Source organism: Phoca vitulina, unplaced genomic scaffold (genome assembly GCF_004348235.1).
Source record: "Phoca vitulina isolate PV1807 unplaced genomic scaffold, GSC_HSeal_1.0 scaffold1, whole genome shotgun sequence".
NCBI classification, from domain to species: domain Eukaryota; kingdom Metazoa; phylum Chordata; class Mammalia; order Carnivora; family Phocidae; genus Phoca; species Phoca vitulina.
The window spans coordinates 45,248,889-45,268,804 of record NW_022589704.1 but is presented as its reverse complement, the minus strand read 5'-3'; the positions used below and the strand labels follow the sequence as shown (position 1 = coordinate 45,268,804).

The following is a 19,916-nucleotide window of genomic DNA, read 5'->3' as shown; positions in this document are numbered from 1 at the left end:
TTATTGTTATTTTTCCAAGAATGAAGGAAGGAATAAAATGTGATATAAGAAGATACTCTGACATTACTATTTTGCTCCTTTCCATTCTGTGAGTTAACATAAAAAAATTCTACTTATTTACTTCATATAAAGTGCATACACACACACACACACGTGCATTTATATAAGGAGTGATGAATTTTTAACTCATTCTGGTGTTATAATTGGTACTATGTGGACAAAGTCTGGGAAATCATATACACTTATTGCATTTAATGAGTATTGGCTATTATTATATAGAAATATTTTATAGAATAAAATATCCATACTTCAATTCTAATTAGTCTTACATGTTTCATGAGATTGGTCTTCTGTTTAGGAGGTCTTATATCTCTCCAGGGTAGAGGGTCTATTACAACATGGTAATTATTATGAAACTTTTTCTCTTTTGGGGGTGGGGTAGATAGGTCAGGTATTAGCTAAAAACCTTCAGGGATATTTTAAAATTTAGTAAAGTCATAGATCCGTGTTTTATTTTTAAATGTAGTTTAGCTTATAGCTCTTAGATGGAGTAATTAGTTTTTAAAAAGTTTGTATTTTAAAAGGTTATGTACTTATAAGAGTGTCATAATTGGAAAACAAAGAAAATGCTTATTTGAAATTATGAACTGAATTAAATCATATTAATATCTTAAAATACACCATGACATTTAAATCAAGTAACAAATAAAAAACACTTATATGCTTTGAATTTACAGATAAATTAATAATTTATATATTATTAATACATTTTAAATCTTAAATTTTTAAGTCAACTTTATTCCTTTTCTTCTAACGTAATGAAAGTAGCTTTAGTTTTCTTTCCCATAAAAATCTTCAAATAAAATATTTAGGGGGTGCCTGAGTGGCTCAGTCGGTTAAGCATCTGCCTTTGGCTCAGGTCATGATCCCGGGATCTTGGGATAGAGCCCCTGTCAGGCTCCCTGCTCAGTGGATAAGCCTGCTTCTCCCTCTCCCTCTGCCCCTCCCACCCACTCATGCACGTGCTCTCTCTCTCTCTCTCTCTCAGATGAGTAAATAAAATCTTTAAAAATGAATAAAAATAAATAAATAAATAACAATATTTAGGAAAAAAGTTTTTTAAAAAAATCTTTGAATAATAGGAATTGTATGTGGTTAAGTAATATATTTACATTCTCATATAATATAAAATAATATAAATTAATAAATCTTCTGCTTAATTAGGATTTGGGTTTGCATTACTACCCTACCATGTGTATTCTGTTGTTGTTGTTGTTTTAAAGATTTTATTTATTTGAGAGAGAGAGGGGGAGTGATCACAAGGTGGGGGAGGGTTAGGGGCAGTCGGAGAGGGAGAAGCAGGCTCCCCACTGAGCACGAGCAGGGAGCCCGATGTGGGACTCCATCCCAGGACCCTGGGATCATGACCTAAGCCGAAGGCGGACGCTTAACCGACTGAGCCACCCAGGCACCTCCCATGTGTATACTGTTACGCCAGGTTACAGTTCAGAATGATTTGATGATGTACGATGGGGTAAAGGCTGTATCTGATAAATTGCCATTTTCAGTTTCTTGGCAGTACGGAAGTGGAGCAGCCTAAAGGAACAGAAGTTGTGAGAGATGCTGTCAGGAAACTCAAGGTAGGGAAAGCCCTCCAAAGCAATGTCTAGTGTATTGATCCTGTCTTAAGTCATCAGTAGATGGATGCATATTCAAAGCATGAATAGCTTTGTGGCAGGTAATAGCTTTGTCCTGTTAAAGATGAATAAATATCACCAGATCAGGGAAACGTATTTAAAAATAAATATGAATCCACAATTATTTTTCTGAATGTGGCACATTCTTCCTATTTGTCCATAATTTCTCATGCTCAACAACAACAAAAAATGGCAGTGTTCCCTATGTGTTGACATTCAGTAGCTTGCCTTTACTTTGCTTGGACAATGTGAACTCATGCCCTGACCCAGAAACTAGTAATGGCGTACCAACTAGCTCTAAAAGGAGATCACATCCACCAGTGGAAAGTGTAGAATTAGGATTGATTCCAAGCAGAATTTTGCAGTGACACCGTATGTTAAAGATGTCCTAATGCCCCAATCCCAGAGTATGTGGCTTTGTCCCTGAGCGGACATGGGGAACTGGTGAGACCAAGAGAGCAGAAGAGACATTAAATCAGCAACTCCATACTCATAATCACGTTTCCTGAGAAAATTTTCTGTAAGATGCCACATATCTTAGCATGTTTTTCTAAGTCCACCCCATCCATCCCAGAAGACATTGTTCTCACTGAGATATTAAGATGTGAAAAATTCCTTCAACAGAATTCTCATCTTTATCTCATTAAGAAAATCTAATAAACCACTATTTTTTTTTTTTTACACAATTCATTGTTATTCTCTGTAGTTATTCTCACAGTTTTTTTCAGAAATAACCCTTCTCTAACTTTAGTTTAGAGATCATCCAGTTATTTTAGAAGAGGGTTAGGCCTTTGATTGTGCCTGGCAAAGTCCTAGACATGAAAAAATATTTTTCTGCTTTGAGAATGTCGTATCAGGTGGAATCTACTGAGTATTTAAATTGAAGAACAGTTGAAGTGGGATGGCGTGTATTCTGGGGGAAGAAAGTAAAATGGATAATATGTTTATCTACCCATTTTACATGTAAATAATTTACCAATGCTTTCAAGTAAATATGCTAAAAGTTTTCAAGATGATACCTCTCCCATTTGGGAAAAAAGTGGAGTAGGCAATCATTTCTTTCCACTGCTCATTAGGTAATAATTCACACTTGCCCTTGTTTGGTCAGTATTTTTAAGCACTAACAAAAGATTAAAAAGGCCTCACAGTTTATGAACCACATTTAAGATTCTCTTTAAATGTTCAAAATATTGCAAACTCGGCATGAGTCCAGCTTCACTACAATCAGTATTTTTTATAGAAGAATAATGGTATTTATACTTAATGTGTCTTTATGTCTAGAAGGTTCTTTATTGGGTCAACTCAGATCCCAAACCAAAAGGATTAAATTACATTATGACCAGGTAAAATGTAGAGGTATTTGAAATGAAATGCTTTTAAACAGTGGCTAGTTCTCATACATTTTGGAGAGACTGTATTTGCAGTTCCTATGTCATTTTATATTTGGAAATGTACTCTGTTAATAAAGGAATGTGATTTACAGTAAGTATGCAGTATAGTTTAAAAATGCATGTTCACTTGATAATTGTTTTTCAAGTTTTTTCCAGAATAAATGTTTATCTAATAAGCAATCTTTATGCTGCTAATTGCAAAAATTTTGTAGGTAGGAAAGTGTTTTTAAGGGTAATGATTTATAAACAAATTAAAATAAATAAAACAGTGTTTCTTTATCTAATTTTATATATATATATATATATATATATATATATATATATATATTTTTTCTTGGTGTCAGAGGTCAGAGGCTAAATTCAAGCCTTCAAAATATTTGCATTTATTTTAGAAATGTAGACCCTGGCTCCTCTTTAATTCTGTTGTCATGTAGAAATGGCCAGAAGGTGGTGCTATGGCTCTACCAAAAAAAAAAAAAAAAAAAGAACTCATTAACTCTATTTTGTGTACACATCCCCCATTTTAATTTCCTGCTTATTTTTCTTAAGCATATGTATTCTGACTGCCTTTTTATCCATTATAGTTCAGTATTGATTTTACTTGCCACATAAGTTAATATTTTATTTATATTTACTCATTTTTCAAAGCTTTGCAATATTTTTTGTACTGTTTTCTGACAAGAATTTAAAATTTAGGATTAATATAAGATGATGGATACTTAGAATATTTTCAGTTTTGTATTTTTTCATGCTTCTGTGTTTAATGATGCCTGATTATTTTTTGAGAAAAATTTTAAAGTTTTGATTTTGTTACATACAACTTTTCTATCATTTTGTAGAGAATTTATAGTTTATAAATTTTTCTTAAAATAATTTTTATGTGTTAAAATTTTTACTTTCAGATTTCGTATTTGCCACAACAACATATTTTCTGTTTCTCAATCATGTTCAACCATTTCTATTTCTTAATCATGTTTTAGCCCAAGATTTAAGAAAATACCAGATTTTCCAAAATGTAATAATTTAAAAACCCTTTCAACTTCTGTATATTTAATAGTATTGTTATTGTAATGAATTTCATTTTTAATAGTGTTTTATTTATTTTTATTTATACAACTAGTACAAATGTCAGAGGATACAATCTATTTTATAAACAGTTTGCTTGTGATGTTTACATGTGGATGAATATTGATATGTAGGTCCAAAACTTCTTAGTTTCCCTGGGAGGTAAGCAGGGGAGCAGCATTCCTGGATCCCAGTTTTAGAGGAGAGATCCCTCACCCCAATACAGCTAAATTAAAATTACGTGAAGCTCCCTCAGTGAAGGAGGCCTTGGGAATTGCCGCTGAGTTCTGTTAATCTTGGTCTTTTTCCATTCGACCTCACTCTCTCTGTGTAGCATAACACTGTTTTTGTGTTCATAACCAGTTATTTAATTAATAAAGTGTTTAGAGCTTAATTTAATTGTATGCATACATACATACATAGCTGATTCCTAGGAATATGCTTAATTAACAATTTGTAAGAGCCACAGAGGAAGAATAGCTCTGAATATTTGACTCACACTAATAAATTCATTGGTTTTCTTTCCTAATAATGTATATTCCCCCAGCAGTGTACTTAGATTTCATCTTTTTAAAGTCCTCTGAGAAATAAATAGAAATCGTGTGATTGTGCTATTGAAACCCAGTAGTGCTCTCTGTAAGAAATTTTCTTTAGCTGTTCTCACTAGTGACGTATACTTAACTATGAATTTCTAGTAATACTTCATTTTTCCCCATCTTTTTATGGTGATCAAGGCTTGTTTCTGTTTGTTTGCTGTATCCAGATATCCTCCAGGATGCTTAGGCTTTACCCCCTTTGAATAATTTTTATTGGATTATCATATACAAATTATGATGGTAGATCACTATCTAGACGACCCGAGAAATGAATCCACTGAAGCAAAAATGGAAAGAAATTCGCAAAAAAGGCTCTTCAAGCATTAACATTCAAGTAGTAAATAGGGAGACAAAAGAATATAATGTAAGTAAGAATGACAAGCAGTCTTCAACATGTGAATTAGAAGTATTTTGGAACACAGTTAAGAGGTCTATCAGACTTTGAGTTAGCAAAACAGACTGAGTTGGAGGGGACATGCAAACTATAATGCAGTAACTTTGATTTCAGGAAAAAAATGGACAGGAGTGAGAATATTCTGTTTAAAATACAGATTGAGCAAATATAACCTTAGGCATCATTGTTTACAACCACTGTGCAACAATCAAAGCCAATAGCCATTATAAGCCTTGATATACATGAAAGTAAAACTGGGAAGTTTATTGTTATTATTATTTTTAATGTAGAAAATGTGTTGTGCAAAAGAAAAGAGTTATTTAGTGGGTAGCTGCAAAACTAGATTCTCACCCTGACTGCTACAAGCCCATTTTATGACCAGGGTATTGGATGGGATGACCTATAAATCTCTTTTGAGCACAATTACTTCATCTTGATAAGAAGCAGAGAAAAAGATCTCAAAGCCCCTACATCAGATATTTTGTTCCTTTTTCTTTATCTCATTATTTTGTTTTCGTTTTCCTCCCTCCTTCCTCTCCTATTTGTTTTGTTTTGTTTTTTTCCTCTATCTGTAGCCCCCACTTTTTCCTTTTTTTCATTTCTTACATGATTTCTTCTTTTCTTTTTCGTGGTAGGAAAGAAATTACTCAATGAGGTTTAGTATTAGTGGTTGTTCTGTGACAGACTTTGGGAAACTAGAAGAGGTCGCAGGAATGGTGGTGGCCAGATGTGGAAAAACAAGAGCCACTGCTCAGTGTCTTGTTTCTGGAAGAGCGCAGCATCCAGGAGGCCAGCTTAGCCTGCTGCAGCAGCCCGTGATGGGAGTGGCTGTGCTCAGATGGATTCACAGAGACAGATAGAAGCCGCTGATTTATTTTGTAAGCCTTCATATGTGAAAACCCCCAAATTGTTTTAATTATGCCAATACAGGAAGGAGATTCTGAAGGGAAAATAAACAAACTGAATCTTACTTTCTTTGGGAGTGAGTTGGAATAATTTTTAAAGATCTGAAACAAAACATGTTTCTTGAAGACATACAAAAAATTATCTGGCACAAATTCGTCCAGTTCATGTGCAGAATCTAAGACTTCTGGATGCAAAATGAGAGCTGCCTGCATTCATCAAACAGGACAGATAGCAAGCTAAAAAATTATACCTCCCAAAATGAAATAAATTGTACTCCCCCACCCCAGGATAGCAAGGCGGACACTTCAAGGCATTTGTGTATGCATTAATTATATTATTCTGAGGGCAGTGCAAAGCCATGAAAAGACAAAAGGGCTTTTAACCACTCTGTGCTTTAGGACTGAACTATACCATGTGTACTCACATCTGTCCTAAATTAGAGAGAAATGCACAATGCCAATAAATACGACATACGAAAGAGGACTGAAACCCCACCCTGCCTTACATATAATCTATTTTGAGTCAAGTGAGGATGATCCATATGCTAAAAAAACATTATAATAGTAGGGAAATAATATTTTGAGGCCCTAGAAGAGGAGTAAAATATCTTATTTTTTCCATAGTCTTTCCCCCCCTCCCCCATTTCTTAAAAAGAAAGGTAGGAGGATGCTAGAAAGAAGTAAAGTAGGGACAGAGCAGCATTGACAGTAGCATTGCCAAAATCAGGACGCTTGGTCAACTTTGAACTTCAGATAAACAATGAATAATATTTTAGTGTAAGTATGTGTCCCAAATATTGCATGGGACATACTACACTAACTAGCATGTATGCATTATATGTGTGTACACATATATACGGAGTGTAGATGTGTATTCTAAAATAAAAGTCTTAAGTCTTCATTTAAAATTCAAATTTAACTGGGCTCCTGTAATTTTTTCCACCACTAAATCTGGCAATGAGGGGAGAGAGGCAGAAACTCCCATTTACAAAGTGCACGAATGTTGGGATTTTCTCTTTTATTTTATAAAAAAACCTAACAGGCATTTGCATACACTTACCAATTCAATAAGAAGTTACAATAAATATTACTATGAAAACGGTGGAAAAATGTTTAGGTTTTTATGATACTCGTAATTCTAGAATGAGTCTAGTTCTTAGTCCTTTAGCTGGGGTAATTATTTCAGTTCTTAACTTCAATTTAAATATGGTAATCTGTCTCTTTTCATTCATTGATTTGATTGGGTAGGATGGCATTACCAAATGAAGTAAGTATCTAGAAATGACAAAGATGGTATATCTAGCACTGGGGAACTGTAAGTTCTCTAAAGGTATTAAAAACAAAAGATCCACCCACAAAGTTTGCATTTTCTTAATAGTTAGTATGACTATAATTGTTTAAATATAATGGAAGAAGTATTAAAATTTTTTAAAAGGTTATTGAATATCTGAATTTAATGCTAGTAATGGTAGATTGCTATGATTACTAAATATTTTGAAGCTATTCAGGGTTTATAAAATACTTTGTAATGGATAATAATTTATTTAATGGAAGTCCAGCACTGAATACAAACTCCAAATATATATTATATATATGTATACACACACACATCTAATTATATATATGTGTGTGTGTTCATTTTCCATGGAAACAGAATTATAGTTTTCTGAATAACTTTTCATTTGTAGTTCGCAAGGCATATCAAGAAATCCGAAGGCCAGAAAATTCCTAAAGTTGAGCTGCAAATATCAATATATGGAGTAAAAATTCTAGAACCGAAAACAAAGGTAAGTCTTCTTTTTGAATGTCAGAAGCACTCTAATCTTTCATTCATTGAGGTTATGTTCCTATTTCAATAAATAAGATTGGTTACCAACTGGAACTGGTTAGTTCTCAGTTAATGACAATTTAAAATTCTGTAGAATTTTTAGGAGGGAAAACAACTTTTGGGAGTGCTTCCAGAGTGGTCTGTGTTTGGGATAGAAGTGTATTTAATAGTGTTTGGTCTCGTTTTCAGGAATTTTTCTTTGTGTGCTGTGAAAGAGATTTGTGAAGTGTGGTTCCCTAAGTATGAGAGGAGACAAAAGCTGTGTGTTGTTTATTAAAATGTTCGGGACTGCCTCTTATTGCCTGGAGACATAATCAGTGCGTATTAGTTCACCTAGGCTGCCATGATAAAATACCACAGACATGGTGGCTCAAAGAACAGAAATTTATTTTCTCACAGTCCTGGAGGCTGGAAATCTGAGACTACGCTGACAGCGGTATTGGTGTCCTCTGAGGCCTCTCTCCTTGGCTTGCCGATGGCAGCCCTTTTGCTGCCTCTTCACATGGTCATCTGTGCACACACACCCCTGCTGTCTCTGTGTGTGTCCAATCTCCTTTCCTTATTAGGACACCAGTCAGATTGGATAAGGGACCATCCTAATGGGCTCACTTTAATGTCATCAGCACTTTCAAACCTTATCTTCAAATATAGTCCCATTCTGAGGTGTGGGAGGGGTGGTAAGGCTTCAGCATTATGCATTCTGGGGCAGCATAATTCAGCCCATAATGCATTGTGAACTTAAAGTTCTTGTATTTAAGAGCCCTTTCCCCTATAAATCCAATGAAAAATTTTTAAATATAACCCATTCTGGCTTCACATTCATTAATATGGATTTGTTATGGACTTCACTGTTTTTACCCAAAATTCCCTCAGCCCCAATGGGACCGTACTTGGAGGTAATTATGGTTACATGTGGTCTTAATGAGGCCTTCCTCTACCAGAACTGGTGTTCTGATAAAGAAAGAAAGACATCAGGGATGTGCAAGCACAGAGGAGAGGCCATGTGAGGACACAGTGAGAAGGCAGCCGTTGGCAACCCGCGCTGAAATACGACTAAATGCAGAGGATAGAGAGAACTTCTTTAGTGTTTAGAATTGACCAACACTAATATGTGCTGTGTGTATGTGTATATGTGTGTGTGTGTGTGTAAAAAAGAGACAGAGAGCTGGATCATGGGACTGCAAATACAGCTCAGTGTTATCAGTTGGTGATTCTGAAGTCCCCCATAACAAGTCTTCCGTAATAGTAGGCTGCCCGTTGACAGCTGTCAACCATATCACTCTGTGCTCTAAACTCTGACTACCAGCTGTAACCTCCTCCCCGGTCCTAACTCCCATGTACAAAACCTCAGTGAGGTGGGATTCAGCTCAAGATGATTAACCAGTTGAGTTTTGAGCATTACATCTTTGTCTTACCCAAATCAGTAACACAAAAGCTTTTCCTCCCTGTCCCAAGGTCTCAGTTTCCTAGACTTAATAGCTAATTTTCAAGAGACCCAATTGAATTTTTCCCTAAAAACATAAGTTTTCCAAGCTTTCAATAGGAAAAAAAAAATCTCTTTTCATCCCTACCAAATCGAAAAGCAGTCTTGGAGTTTTAAAATCTTTGAAATGTCTTATTAATTCAATTATATTACATTTGAATAGAGAGCAACTGACTCTTTACCCATATATTACATATGAACATAGAGTATCTGAACTCTCCATGCATATATAGAATGTACCATTTTTTGAATCCACTAACAAAAATAAGCTAAAAAAGGTTTTACCAGCTCTGCTGAGCATCAGGACCCCGAGGAGATTCCCGGGAATGCTGATTGCTGGAGTCCCCTCAGGACTTTCAGATTCAGAATCTGCCAAACAAGACTTAGCATCTATATCATAAAAAACAAAACCAAAAACACCACCCCATGTGACTCTGATACAGCCTGTTCACAGATACGCATTTAGGAACCACTATTTGGGGAGATCTAAGTGAATCAGAACAAAATCTGTCATTCATTTTATTTTGGTTTGTTTATTTTATTTAGTCATAATGAAAAAAATACTGTGCTCCTAAAATAAATTTATTTATAGTAAAATGTACGTGTATGAGGCAGGATTTAAATGCATTATTAATCCAACATGGACTTCATAGAAAATAGACTATTTTTCTATGCCATTTGGATGGATGAAAACAGAAGTGAAAAGCAATCTCAATTGGCTCCAATATCTTTCTTTCTGTATCTTTTTCCCTTTCTTCTTTTCTCACTTGTCCTTCAAATGAAGATTATGCAGTGGTGGAAAGAGGTGGTATAGGTGAATTGGGGATTTACTTATTCTTTGTTCCAACTCCAATAAAATATGGTCAGTGTTAAAGTATAATTATTTTTCACTGTGCTCGTGTTCCCAAGTCTATCCTGTCTCATCAAAAATTAGGGCTACATTTAAAATTCACAAAGATTTATCACAACAACAAAACATTCACAAAAAATAAAGTTACGAGTTTTAGCTTCCTAGTCTTCTTTTGTAGGAAGATGCCTCTGCTAATCTAAACAAAAATTAAAATGATTCCCAACTGTCATTACCAAAGACTTTCTGTAATCATACTGGTTGATGAGTGAATGAGGGCCTGTGTACATTTTACCACCAGCCTATGTAAGTGGTATGTTTTTATGTTACTTGTAGTTTCTCCTACAAATGGAAAAAAATGAATCATTTTTCTATATTATGTAGTAATGACATTTCCTCTGTATATAATTAAAATGATTATGCAGTTAATAAACTGGTGTATACCTGCTGTCAGTACTTGGGAGCTTCAGTGTGGCTGAATGGTATTGTTTGATTGACTGTATTAACTTTAACACACACAAAAAAATGTCAGCAAGAAAAAGACTGGTCAATCAAAGTATAGGAGAAGGATAGTCTCAGACAAATGTGGCCATTGTCCATCTTAGCACTAACCACAAGAAAAGGAAGATGTCCTCATCAGATGCCTCAGTAAGTTGAGCCCCTCTTTTTGGCATTGTTCCTTCCTGCTGTTGAAATGGGTGGATCAAGCTATCTAGTAATGACAAAAATGTTACAGTCATATAGTATACCTCCTCATTTTAATTTCCATGTTTGCCTTTGATGACTTACGTTTGGTTTGTATGCAGGGAAAGAATACAGTACTATAAACAAATTCTCTTAACATTTATCTGTATATCTTATATATTAATTTTCAGTCTGATGAGCAGTATGTGCAATCTGAGTGATAGATCAAATCTCATCAAACTGACACATCAAACCCTGAACTTGGAAAGGTGTAGTAACAGATGCTGTAGTTATAGAATATATATATAGTGTGTGTGTGTGTGTATCATATGTATACACAATATATATGTACATATATGAAAAATATAAAATTATAACTGTGTGTGTGTATATATATATATATAGTTACAGTATTTATCTTTCTGATTAGTAGGGTTGATTAAGTAATTTAGATGCTTGACATGTAGACCTTCAAAATGAAGACATGTAAAATACAATTTAATATGAAAACTAAGGTTGAAATGGTAGTATGTTTCATAGGAAATCATGTGCAGATGAATTTATGTTTCAAACTGTAATGCTAGTGACAAGAAGTAAGATAAAATGAAAATGTTCTGGTAAAAAAGGGTTCTGCTAATTCTGTAACCTTGTGGAAGTATCTTAATTCTCGGGGCCTCGATGTTCTTCTAAGTAAAATTTCAGGGTTTAAAGTAGTTGTCTCTTAAGATCCCTTGCAATTCAGAAAGTCCACACACCTCTGATCCTCTCGTATTTTGCTTGTGTTTCTCTAAGTCCTATCGAGATGACTACCATAGTTTAATCTGAGTCGGGAGATCCATCTCCATTACGTATTTGTTTAAGTTTGGGTGTATGTAATTATAAACCGAAGTTTGACAGATGATTGTTTCACTTTTAAAGTCATAAGTTGTATGTTATTAACACAAGCTGGTATTTCAGAAAATGGACAAAAATCTCTTCAACTCTATTTCCATTTGTGTTCACAGGAAGTCCAACACAATTGCCAGCTTCATAGAATATCATTTTGTGCAGATGACAAAACTGACAAGAGGATATTCACTTTCATATGCAAAGATTCTGAGTCAAATAAACATTTGTGCTATGTATTTGACAGCGAAAAGTGTGTAAGTATGCCAGATGTTTTAGGGTGGTTTGTTCTGTTTTACAAGCCAGGAATTGTCTTGTTTCCGGCATTAGTAAAGTATTTGGAAAGGAATAAGGTCTGCAAATCCTTAACTACACTAATAGATTCATCCTGTCATGAGAATGTGCTTCAGGATTTCATCCCTAACTGAATTCTCATGTTCATGGGCACAAAGCTTGCATGCAAATTTCTCTCCTTAGAACGTCATGCCTGCTTATGTTATGCATTTATTTCTTTTATAATCATATATTTGTAATTTTAATCTCAAATATGACTTAGTAATCACATAATACAAAGAGTAATGGTGAGCAGAGTATTTCTTTTTTTCTAGAATACGATGGATATGATAAAAATAAATATTTTAAACTCCAGGAAATAAAATCTGTATGGCTCCTTTAAAAAATCTCCAGTACTTTGAAAAGCTGGTTCTTGATTTTCATTATTCAGAAAACTTAATATAATGAAAGGTAATAGAATTGTATGTGCATGAGTGTTGCCTGCATGCATGTGTGTTAGCTTGCAAATGTAATCTAAAGTTCTCAGCAAGTAAGATCAATTAGGGAATTCTAAAGTTATGTCCTGTAATAGTTCTTTTAATCATCTGGCATCTTCAGAAAACCCTACATCTTGATTATAAGCATAAGCTAATGTTAATCATAACCTAGTCTGACGTCCTATTATAAAACATAAGATAGGAATTCCAAGCACACATTGCAGCCATTAATGGCTTTAATGAAGGAAGAGCATCTAACCTCAACAACATTATTGGCTTAGACGGGAAAAAGAACTTAATTCATTTTTTTGCTTATTTTTCTGCTGTTAAAAATAGCAAAAGATTAATATTATTATCACTCTTACATAATTTATTCCTCTCGTTCCAGTATGTGAGCTTTTTTTTTTTTTAAATAAAGATTTATTTATTTATTTTTGAGAGAGAGAGTGCATGAGCAGGGGGAGGGGCAGAGAGAGAAGCAGACTTCGCACTGAGTCAAAGCCTGGTACGGGGTTGATCTCACAACCCTGAGATCATGACCTGAGCCAAAACCAAGAGTTGGGCACTTAACTGACTGAGCCACCTAGGCGCCCCAGTATGTGAGCTTCTTGAAAGCAAATTACCTTTTTGATTTGTCCATGTAACTCCTGCATTAGGTGAACAATAGATGCTCAATGAATTTTTCCTTATAGAAAAAAGGACCATATAGAAAAATTTACAAAGAGCAAGTTATTATATGTATCTTTTAAGCTATAATGCTCTAAAAATACAAACTAATGTGCTAAGCTCTTGATATCATGGTACTTTTTTGAGGATTTGATGAACATTATGGAACATCTCATCAGAAAAATATGCTCACCCATATGACAATGTTATATGTACAATAAGGCATTTATTTATTTATTTATTTATTTATTTATTTATTTATTAAAGATTTTATTTATTTGAGAGAGAGTGAGCGAGCGTGAGAGCAGGAGCGGGGGAGGGGCAGAAGGAGAGGGAGAAGCAGATTCCCCACTGAGCAGAAAGCCTGGATGCAGGGCTCAATCCTGGGACCCTGGGATCATGCCCTGAGCCGAAGGCAGACGCTTAACTAACTGAGCCACCCAGGTGCCCCTATAAGACATTTTATATAAAGTTCTAGTTGTTTTTGAAATTTATCCTATTAGTGAATGCATTATATTTAATATTCCAAGTGTTTCTTAACCATGATCATTTGCAGATGTTTTTCTCTATGTGATTGAGAATATGAAAGTTGATATTTGTTGAATATCTTTTATGTGTAAGATATAATAACCTTTTACCACTTATACCAGGCAATAAACTCAGTTGTCCTTCTTTCTTGCTTTACACATAGAAATAAATGGCCTTGGGGTCCTTTGAAATACTCATAATTAGAATTCATTATAAATATTAGCCTTGTTATAGTTTTGTGTCACGTGTTTTTATTTGATCTCCATCCAAATTTATTAGATTATTTAAAACATAAGCTTGTCAGAGTCCCTGCATGGTTATATTATTTCAAAAGTATAAACTCTGTTTTACCCTAATCATAATTGTTAGTAATTGATTTCAAGAATTTAAATTCCTTGACCCATTATTCTCTTTGGATATAGCATATTAGCTGTTTTTTCTTGAGTGTTGAAAATAATTTCTTGAAGCCTAAAGCAGTGGCTCACAACTATTAGTGTATATAATATACATAAAGAGGGCTCTTTGGTTTTTACTTCAAAAAATAAGTTCATACTGATTGGGGCTTGATCTCAGGAAATCTGTATTTAACAAGTTCACCAAGTGATTCTGCTGCAGGTATATGGAAGTCTGGCCTTTGAAAAGAGGTCCAAGTTACTTCTTCAGCTATAAGCATGCATGACTTTCATGAGCTCAAAGAGGCTATGTTTCCTCAAAGTTTCATTATATCATTTCACCTCAAAGTTTTATTTGTTCTAATTATAATAAGGACTATATTTATAAAATTGATTTGATATGTATGTAGAACTTTTGACATGCCATCCTAATCTTGAATTCTCATTTTAAGTAGCTTATCATGGAGGATTAAAACAGGAAAATAAATAATGGCCCAATTGGCAAAACTCTTTCCTCTTTATAAAACCAAGGCCAGAAAAGTTGAGTAAGTTTATCAGTTTACAAAGCTAGATAGTAACAGAATCAGGATTAAAAATTTAAGACCTTAGATTACCATTGTAGCATTGGTTCCATCATGCTATATTACTTTTGTAACTGTGACCTGTTCCAGAGCCCATCCACTCTTATTGGGGCCTTTGTCTTATCTACTCATTGTATCTTTTTTAGTGCTTCTGTGAAATTGTTGAAAGTTTGAAAGATTGATAAAACCAATCATAGTATGTCACAAGACGGGAAATTCACTACTTTATAAACAGTTTCATGTTGTATTAATGAGTCTCCCTCCCTCCATGGTGACAATGAGGAGCTAGAGTACCCAGCCCTGCCAAGCAGTAATGAAGAGAGGCCAAATGTGGAAGCTGAACCTCTACCCCACCAGGCAGTAATGAGGTAGTGCTCTCCATTCCCATTCCCCTACTGGAATGGTGTCATAGTAAGCCACTAAAACACACAGTGTAAATAATTTCTAGAGTCTTTAATATCTAAAATATCCAAGATTTGGTTGAAAATCCCTCATCATATAAAGAAACAGGAAGAGGTTAAACTAAATGAAAAAAGATGACCAGTAGATTCCAACACTGAGATGACAGAGATACTAGAATTACCAAAGATTTTTAAACAGCCATCATAAAAAGAATGGTAAAATAAACAATTACAAGCACTCTTGAGACAAATTAAAAAGTACAAAATTTTATCAAAGGAATAGAAAATCTAAACAAAGAAATAGAAGATATAAGAAAAAGCCACTAGGAATATTAGAACTGAAAAATTACAATAACCAACTGAAAACTCAGTATCTGGGCTCAGTGGCAGAATGGAGAGGACAGAGGAAAGAATTAGTGACCTGGAAAAAGGAGAGATTACAAAATGCCCAATTTAAACAGCACAGAGATAATAGGCATATGCATGCACACACATGTATACGACACACAACACATACACACTGCAGACACACACACACAATAATATAAAAAGAGAACAGGACTTCAGGGATCTCTGAGTCTATAACAAAATAGGTAACATTTATGTGTCATCAGAGTCCTGGAAAGATAGAAAAAAGAAGAAAAAGAAGACAGCCTTGAAGAAACACTTGAAGAAATAATAGTTGCAAACTTGCCAATTTTGACAAAAGGCATAAACCTATAGATTCAAGAAATCGAGTAAACTCCAAACAGGATAAACCCAAACAGTTCCACACCAAGATACATCATAGTTAAACTTCTGAAAACGAAAGACAAAGAAAAATCTTGAAGACACAGGACATAAACAAGTCCTAGAGCAGAAAATCAATTTGAAAGACAGTGTATTTCTCATTAGAAACCATGAAGGCAAGAGGAAGTAGCACAATATATTTTGAGTGTTTGTGGCCAGGATGGGGGGGAGAACTGTCCAGAATCCTATAGCCAGAAAAAACATATACTTCAGTAATTAAGGAGAAATTGAAAAATTATCAGATGTGGGGAAACTAAGGTAATTTGATTCTACCAGACCTACCCTAAATGAATGGCTAAAGGAAGTTCTCTAAATAGAAAAGAAACAATAAAAGAAGGAACCTTGGAACATGAGGAAGGAAAAAAGAACAGGGTAAGCAAACATATGGGTAAATCTTTACTCTCTAAATTGTTATTTAAAATAGAAAATACCAACAGCGTTTTTCACAGAACTAGAATTTTCCAACAGTCTTAAAATGTGTATAGAACCACAAAAGACCCTGAATAGCCAAAGCAACCTTGAAAAAGAAAAGCAAAACTGGAGGCATCACAATTCTGACTTAAAGTTATATTACAAAGCTGTAGTGATCATAACAGTATGGAACTGGCACAAAAATAGACACATAGGTTAGTGGAACAGAATAGAAAACCTAGAAACAAGCTGACAATTATATGGTCAATTAATCTTTGACAAAGCAGGAAAGAATATCCAATGGGAAAAAGACAAACTCTTCAAATGGAATAGGAAAACTGGACAGCAGCATGCAAAAGAATGAAATTGAATCATTTTCTTATACCACAATATAAATTCAAAATGGGTGAAAGACCTAAATGTGAGAGAGGAAACCATCAAAATTCTAGAGGAGAACACAGGTGGTAACCTCTTTGACTTTAGCTATACCAACTTCTTTCTAGATATGTCTCCTGAGACAAGGGAAACAAAAGCAAAAATAAACTATTGGGACTTCATCAAAACAAAAAAGCTCTTCACAGCAAAAGAAACAACAAAACTAAAAGGCAACCTACAGAATGGGAGAAAACGTTTGCAAATGACATATCTGATCCAAAATATATAAAGAACTTATAAAACTCAACATCCAAAAAATGAATAATCCAATTAAAACATGGGCAGAAAACATGAATAGACATTTTTCCAAAGAAGACATCCAGATGGCCAATAGACACATGAAGAAATGCTCAGCATCTTTTCACCAGGGATGAATGAGGGAGATACAAATCAAAACTACAATGAGATATCACCTCACACTTGTCAGAATGGCTAAAATCAACAACACAAGAAAGAACAGGTGTTGGCAAGGTTGTAGAGAAAGGGGAACCTTCCTGCACTGTTGGTGGGAATGCAACCGGATGCAGCCACTGTGGAAAACAGTATGGAGGTTCCTCAAAAAATTAAAAATAAAACTATCCTATGATCCAACAATTGCACAGTTATTTACCCAAAGAATACAAAAATGCTAATTCAAAGGGGTACTTGCACCCTGATGTTTATAGCAGCATTATTTATAATAGCCAAATTATGGAAACAGCCCAAGTGTCCATTGACTGATGACTGGATAAAGAAGAAGTGTGTGTGTGTGTGTGTGTGTGTGTGTGTGTGTGTGTGTGTGAGAGAGAATATTACTCAGCCATAAAAAAGAATGAAATCTTGCCATTTGCAGTGACATGGATGGAGCTACAGAATATTATGCTAAGTGAAATAAGTCAGAGAAAAAGAGACAAATGCCATATGAATTCACTCATATGTGGAATTTAAGAAACAAAATAAATGAACAAAGGGGAAAAAGAGAGAGAGAGAGGCAAACCAAAAACAGACACTTAACTATAGAGAACTAACTGATAGTTACCAGAGGGCAGGGGAGTATTTGTTAAAAAAAAAAAAAAAAAAAAAAAGGGCAAAAAATACTTTCTGATGTGATTCTAAATGTATATATAGGAAATATGTAAGGCAATTATTAACAGGACAGTTGAAGGGATGTAAAACTTTTCTCTCACTTGAACTAGAAAAAGGACAACACTATTAGACTGTGATAAGTTATATAAATATATACATCCTAGAGCAATCATTTAAATAGCTATACAGTGAGATACACTTAAAGTGCTACAAGTAAATCAAAATTTTATTATAAAAATATTTCAAAAATTCACATCAATACAGTGAAAAGAAAATAGAGAAAGAAAGGAGGTGACAGAAAAGAAAAATTTAAATAGCAAGCTATCAAAAATCACATTAAATGTAAATGGTCTAAATAAAAGAGGTGGTCAGAGTGGATTAAAAAACCTAATCCAGACATATATTTTCTACAAGAAACTTCTTGCAAATGTAGTGTTATGGATGATACAGGAAGATTGAAAAGAAAAGAATAGAAAAATATATATCATGCAAACATTACTTAAATAAAGGAAAAGTATAGTAATATCAGGTAGACTTCAAAATAAAATTATGAGGGACAGAGAAGGGCATTATATAAAGAAAAAAAGAGTCATACCACCAAGAAAGCCATCTAAACATGTATATCCAAACAATAAAGCTATAAAGTAAGTGAAGTAAAAACTGATAGAACTGAAAGGAAACACAAGATAGACAATACACAATTATAGTTGAACACTTCACCACCACCACTCTTACCAAAATTGATTGAGAAACTAAACAGGAAATGATCAAGAATAAGGAATTACTCAGTTACTCAATTACATCATCAGCCAATAGGATCTGATTAATAGCTATAGGGATATCCACTCAACAGCAGCAGAATGCATATATATGGTCTTTCAGTGCCAAAGGAACATGTACAAAATAAACCATATCCTGGGCTATAAAATAAATCTCAAACATTTTTAGAATTGAAACAAGAAAAAAATCAATTTAAAAATTAATAACAAATTCTTCAAAAATTAGAGCTGAAACTTACAAGTATTCCATGTGTCAGAGAGAGGATTTCTCAAAGGCAACTATTAAAATATAGTGAACTGTATGTAAATGAAATAGAACGTTATCAACATTTGAGTGATGCAGCTAAAACAGTGCTGAGAGAAAAATTTAAGACAATTAACACATTAAAGAAAAGGAGTCTCAAATCAATGATCTAAGCTCCTACCTCAAGTACCTAGAAAACAAAACATCAAAATAAACTAAGAAAATAAAAATGACAAAGGAGAAATTAACAACATTGAAAACAAAAACAATGGAGAAAACTAATGAAACAGCAGGTTTTTTGAAAGATCATAAGATATCAAAACTTTAGTGAAATTGATAAGGTAAAAAAAAGACACAAGTTGCCAACGTCAGGAATGAAACAGGAGATTTCACTGCAGACCCTGCAGATAGCAAAAGAATAAGAGGCTACTATAGATAACTGTATACATTTAAAAAAAAAAAAAATTGACAATATAGATGAATTGAATCAATTTCTTGAGAGAAATACTACCATGAATCACCCAATATTAAATATATAATTTGAATATCCCTGTAACTAAAAAGGAAGTTGAATTTATAATTTAAAGCTTATTAAAAGAGAACTCTTGATGTCTAGATGGTTTCACTGGAAGAATCTATAAAATGCTTAAGTAAGAATTAACATTATTCTACACAACCTATTCCAAAAAACAGAAGAGGTGAGAGCACCCCTCAATTCATTTTATGAAACTAGTGTTTCCCTAATACCAAACCAGACAGACAGTGAAAAACAAAAGTACAGACCAAGCTATATCCCCCAGGAATATAGATGTAAAAATTTCTAACAAATTATTAGCAAATATAATTCTGCAACATATAAAGGAATTATACACCAAGACCAAGTGGAATTTGCTCCAGAGATACATATCTTGTTCAACATTCAAAAATCCAACCATGTAATCAACCGTATTAACTGGCTATAGAAGAAAAAACATATGATCATATTAGTCGGTGCTTAAAAAATATTTGAAAAAAATCAACACCCATTCAGGGCTAGAAACTCTCAGAAAAATGGGAATATAAAGAAACTTTTTCAATTTG

At 34.0% G+C, this 19,916-nt stretch overlaps 1 protein-coding gene across 19 annotated transcripts in view; it reads left to right on the top strand.

Annotated features, from left to right (window-relative positions):
- The window catches only part of GULP1 (GULP PTB domain containing engulfment adaptor 1), a 254,972-nt gene that overhangs the window by 201,341 nt on the left and 33,715 nt on the right, over window positions 1-19,916 (top strand). For all 19 annotated transcript variants that reach the window (XM_032406429.1, XM_032406438.1, XM_032406456.1 and 16 more), the window contains 3 exons: window positions 1,569-1,640; window positions 7,737-7,835; window positions 11,895-12,032. In XM_032406429.1, the coding sequence (XP_032262320.1) occupies window positions 1,569-1,640; window positions 7,737-7,835; window positions 11,895-12,032 (309 nt within the window). The remainder of the gene's footprint in view (window positions 1-1,568; window positions 1,641-7,736; window positions 7,836-11,894; window positions 12,033-19,916) is intronic.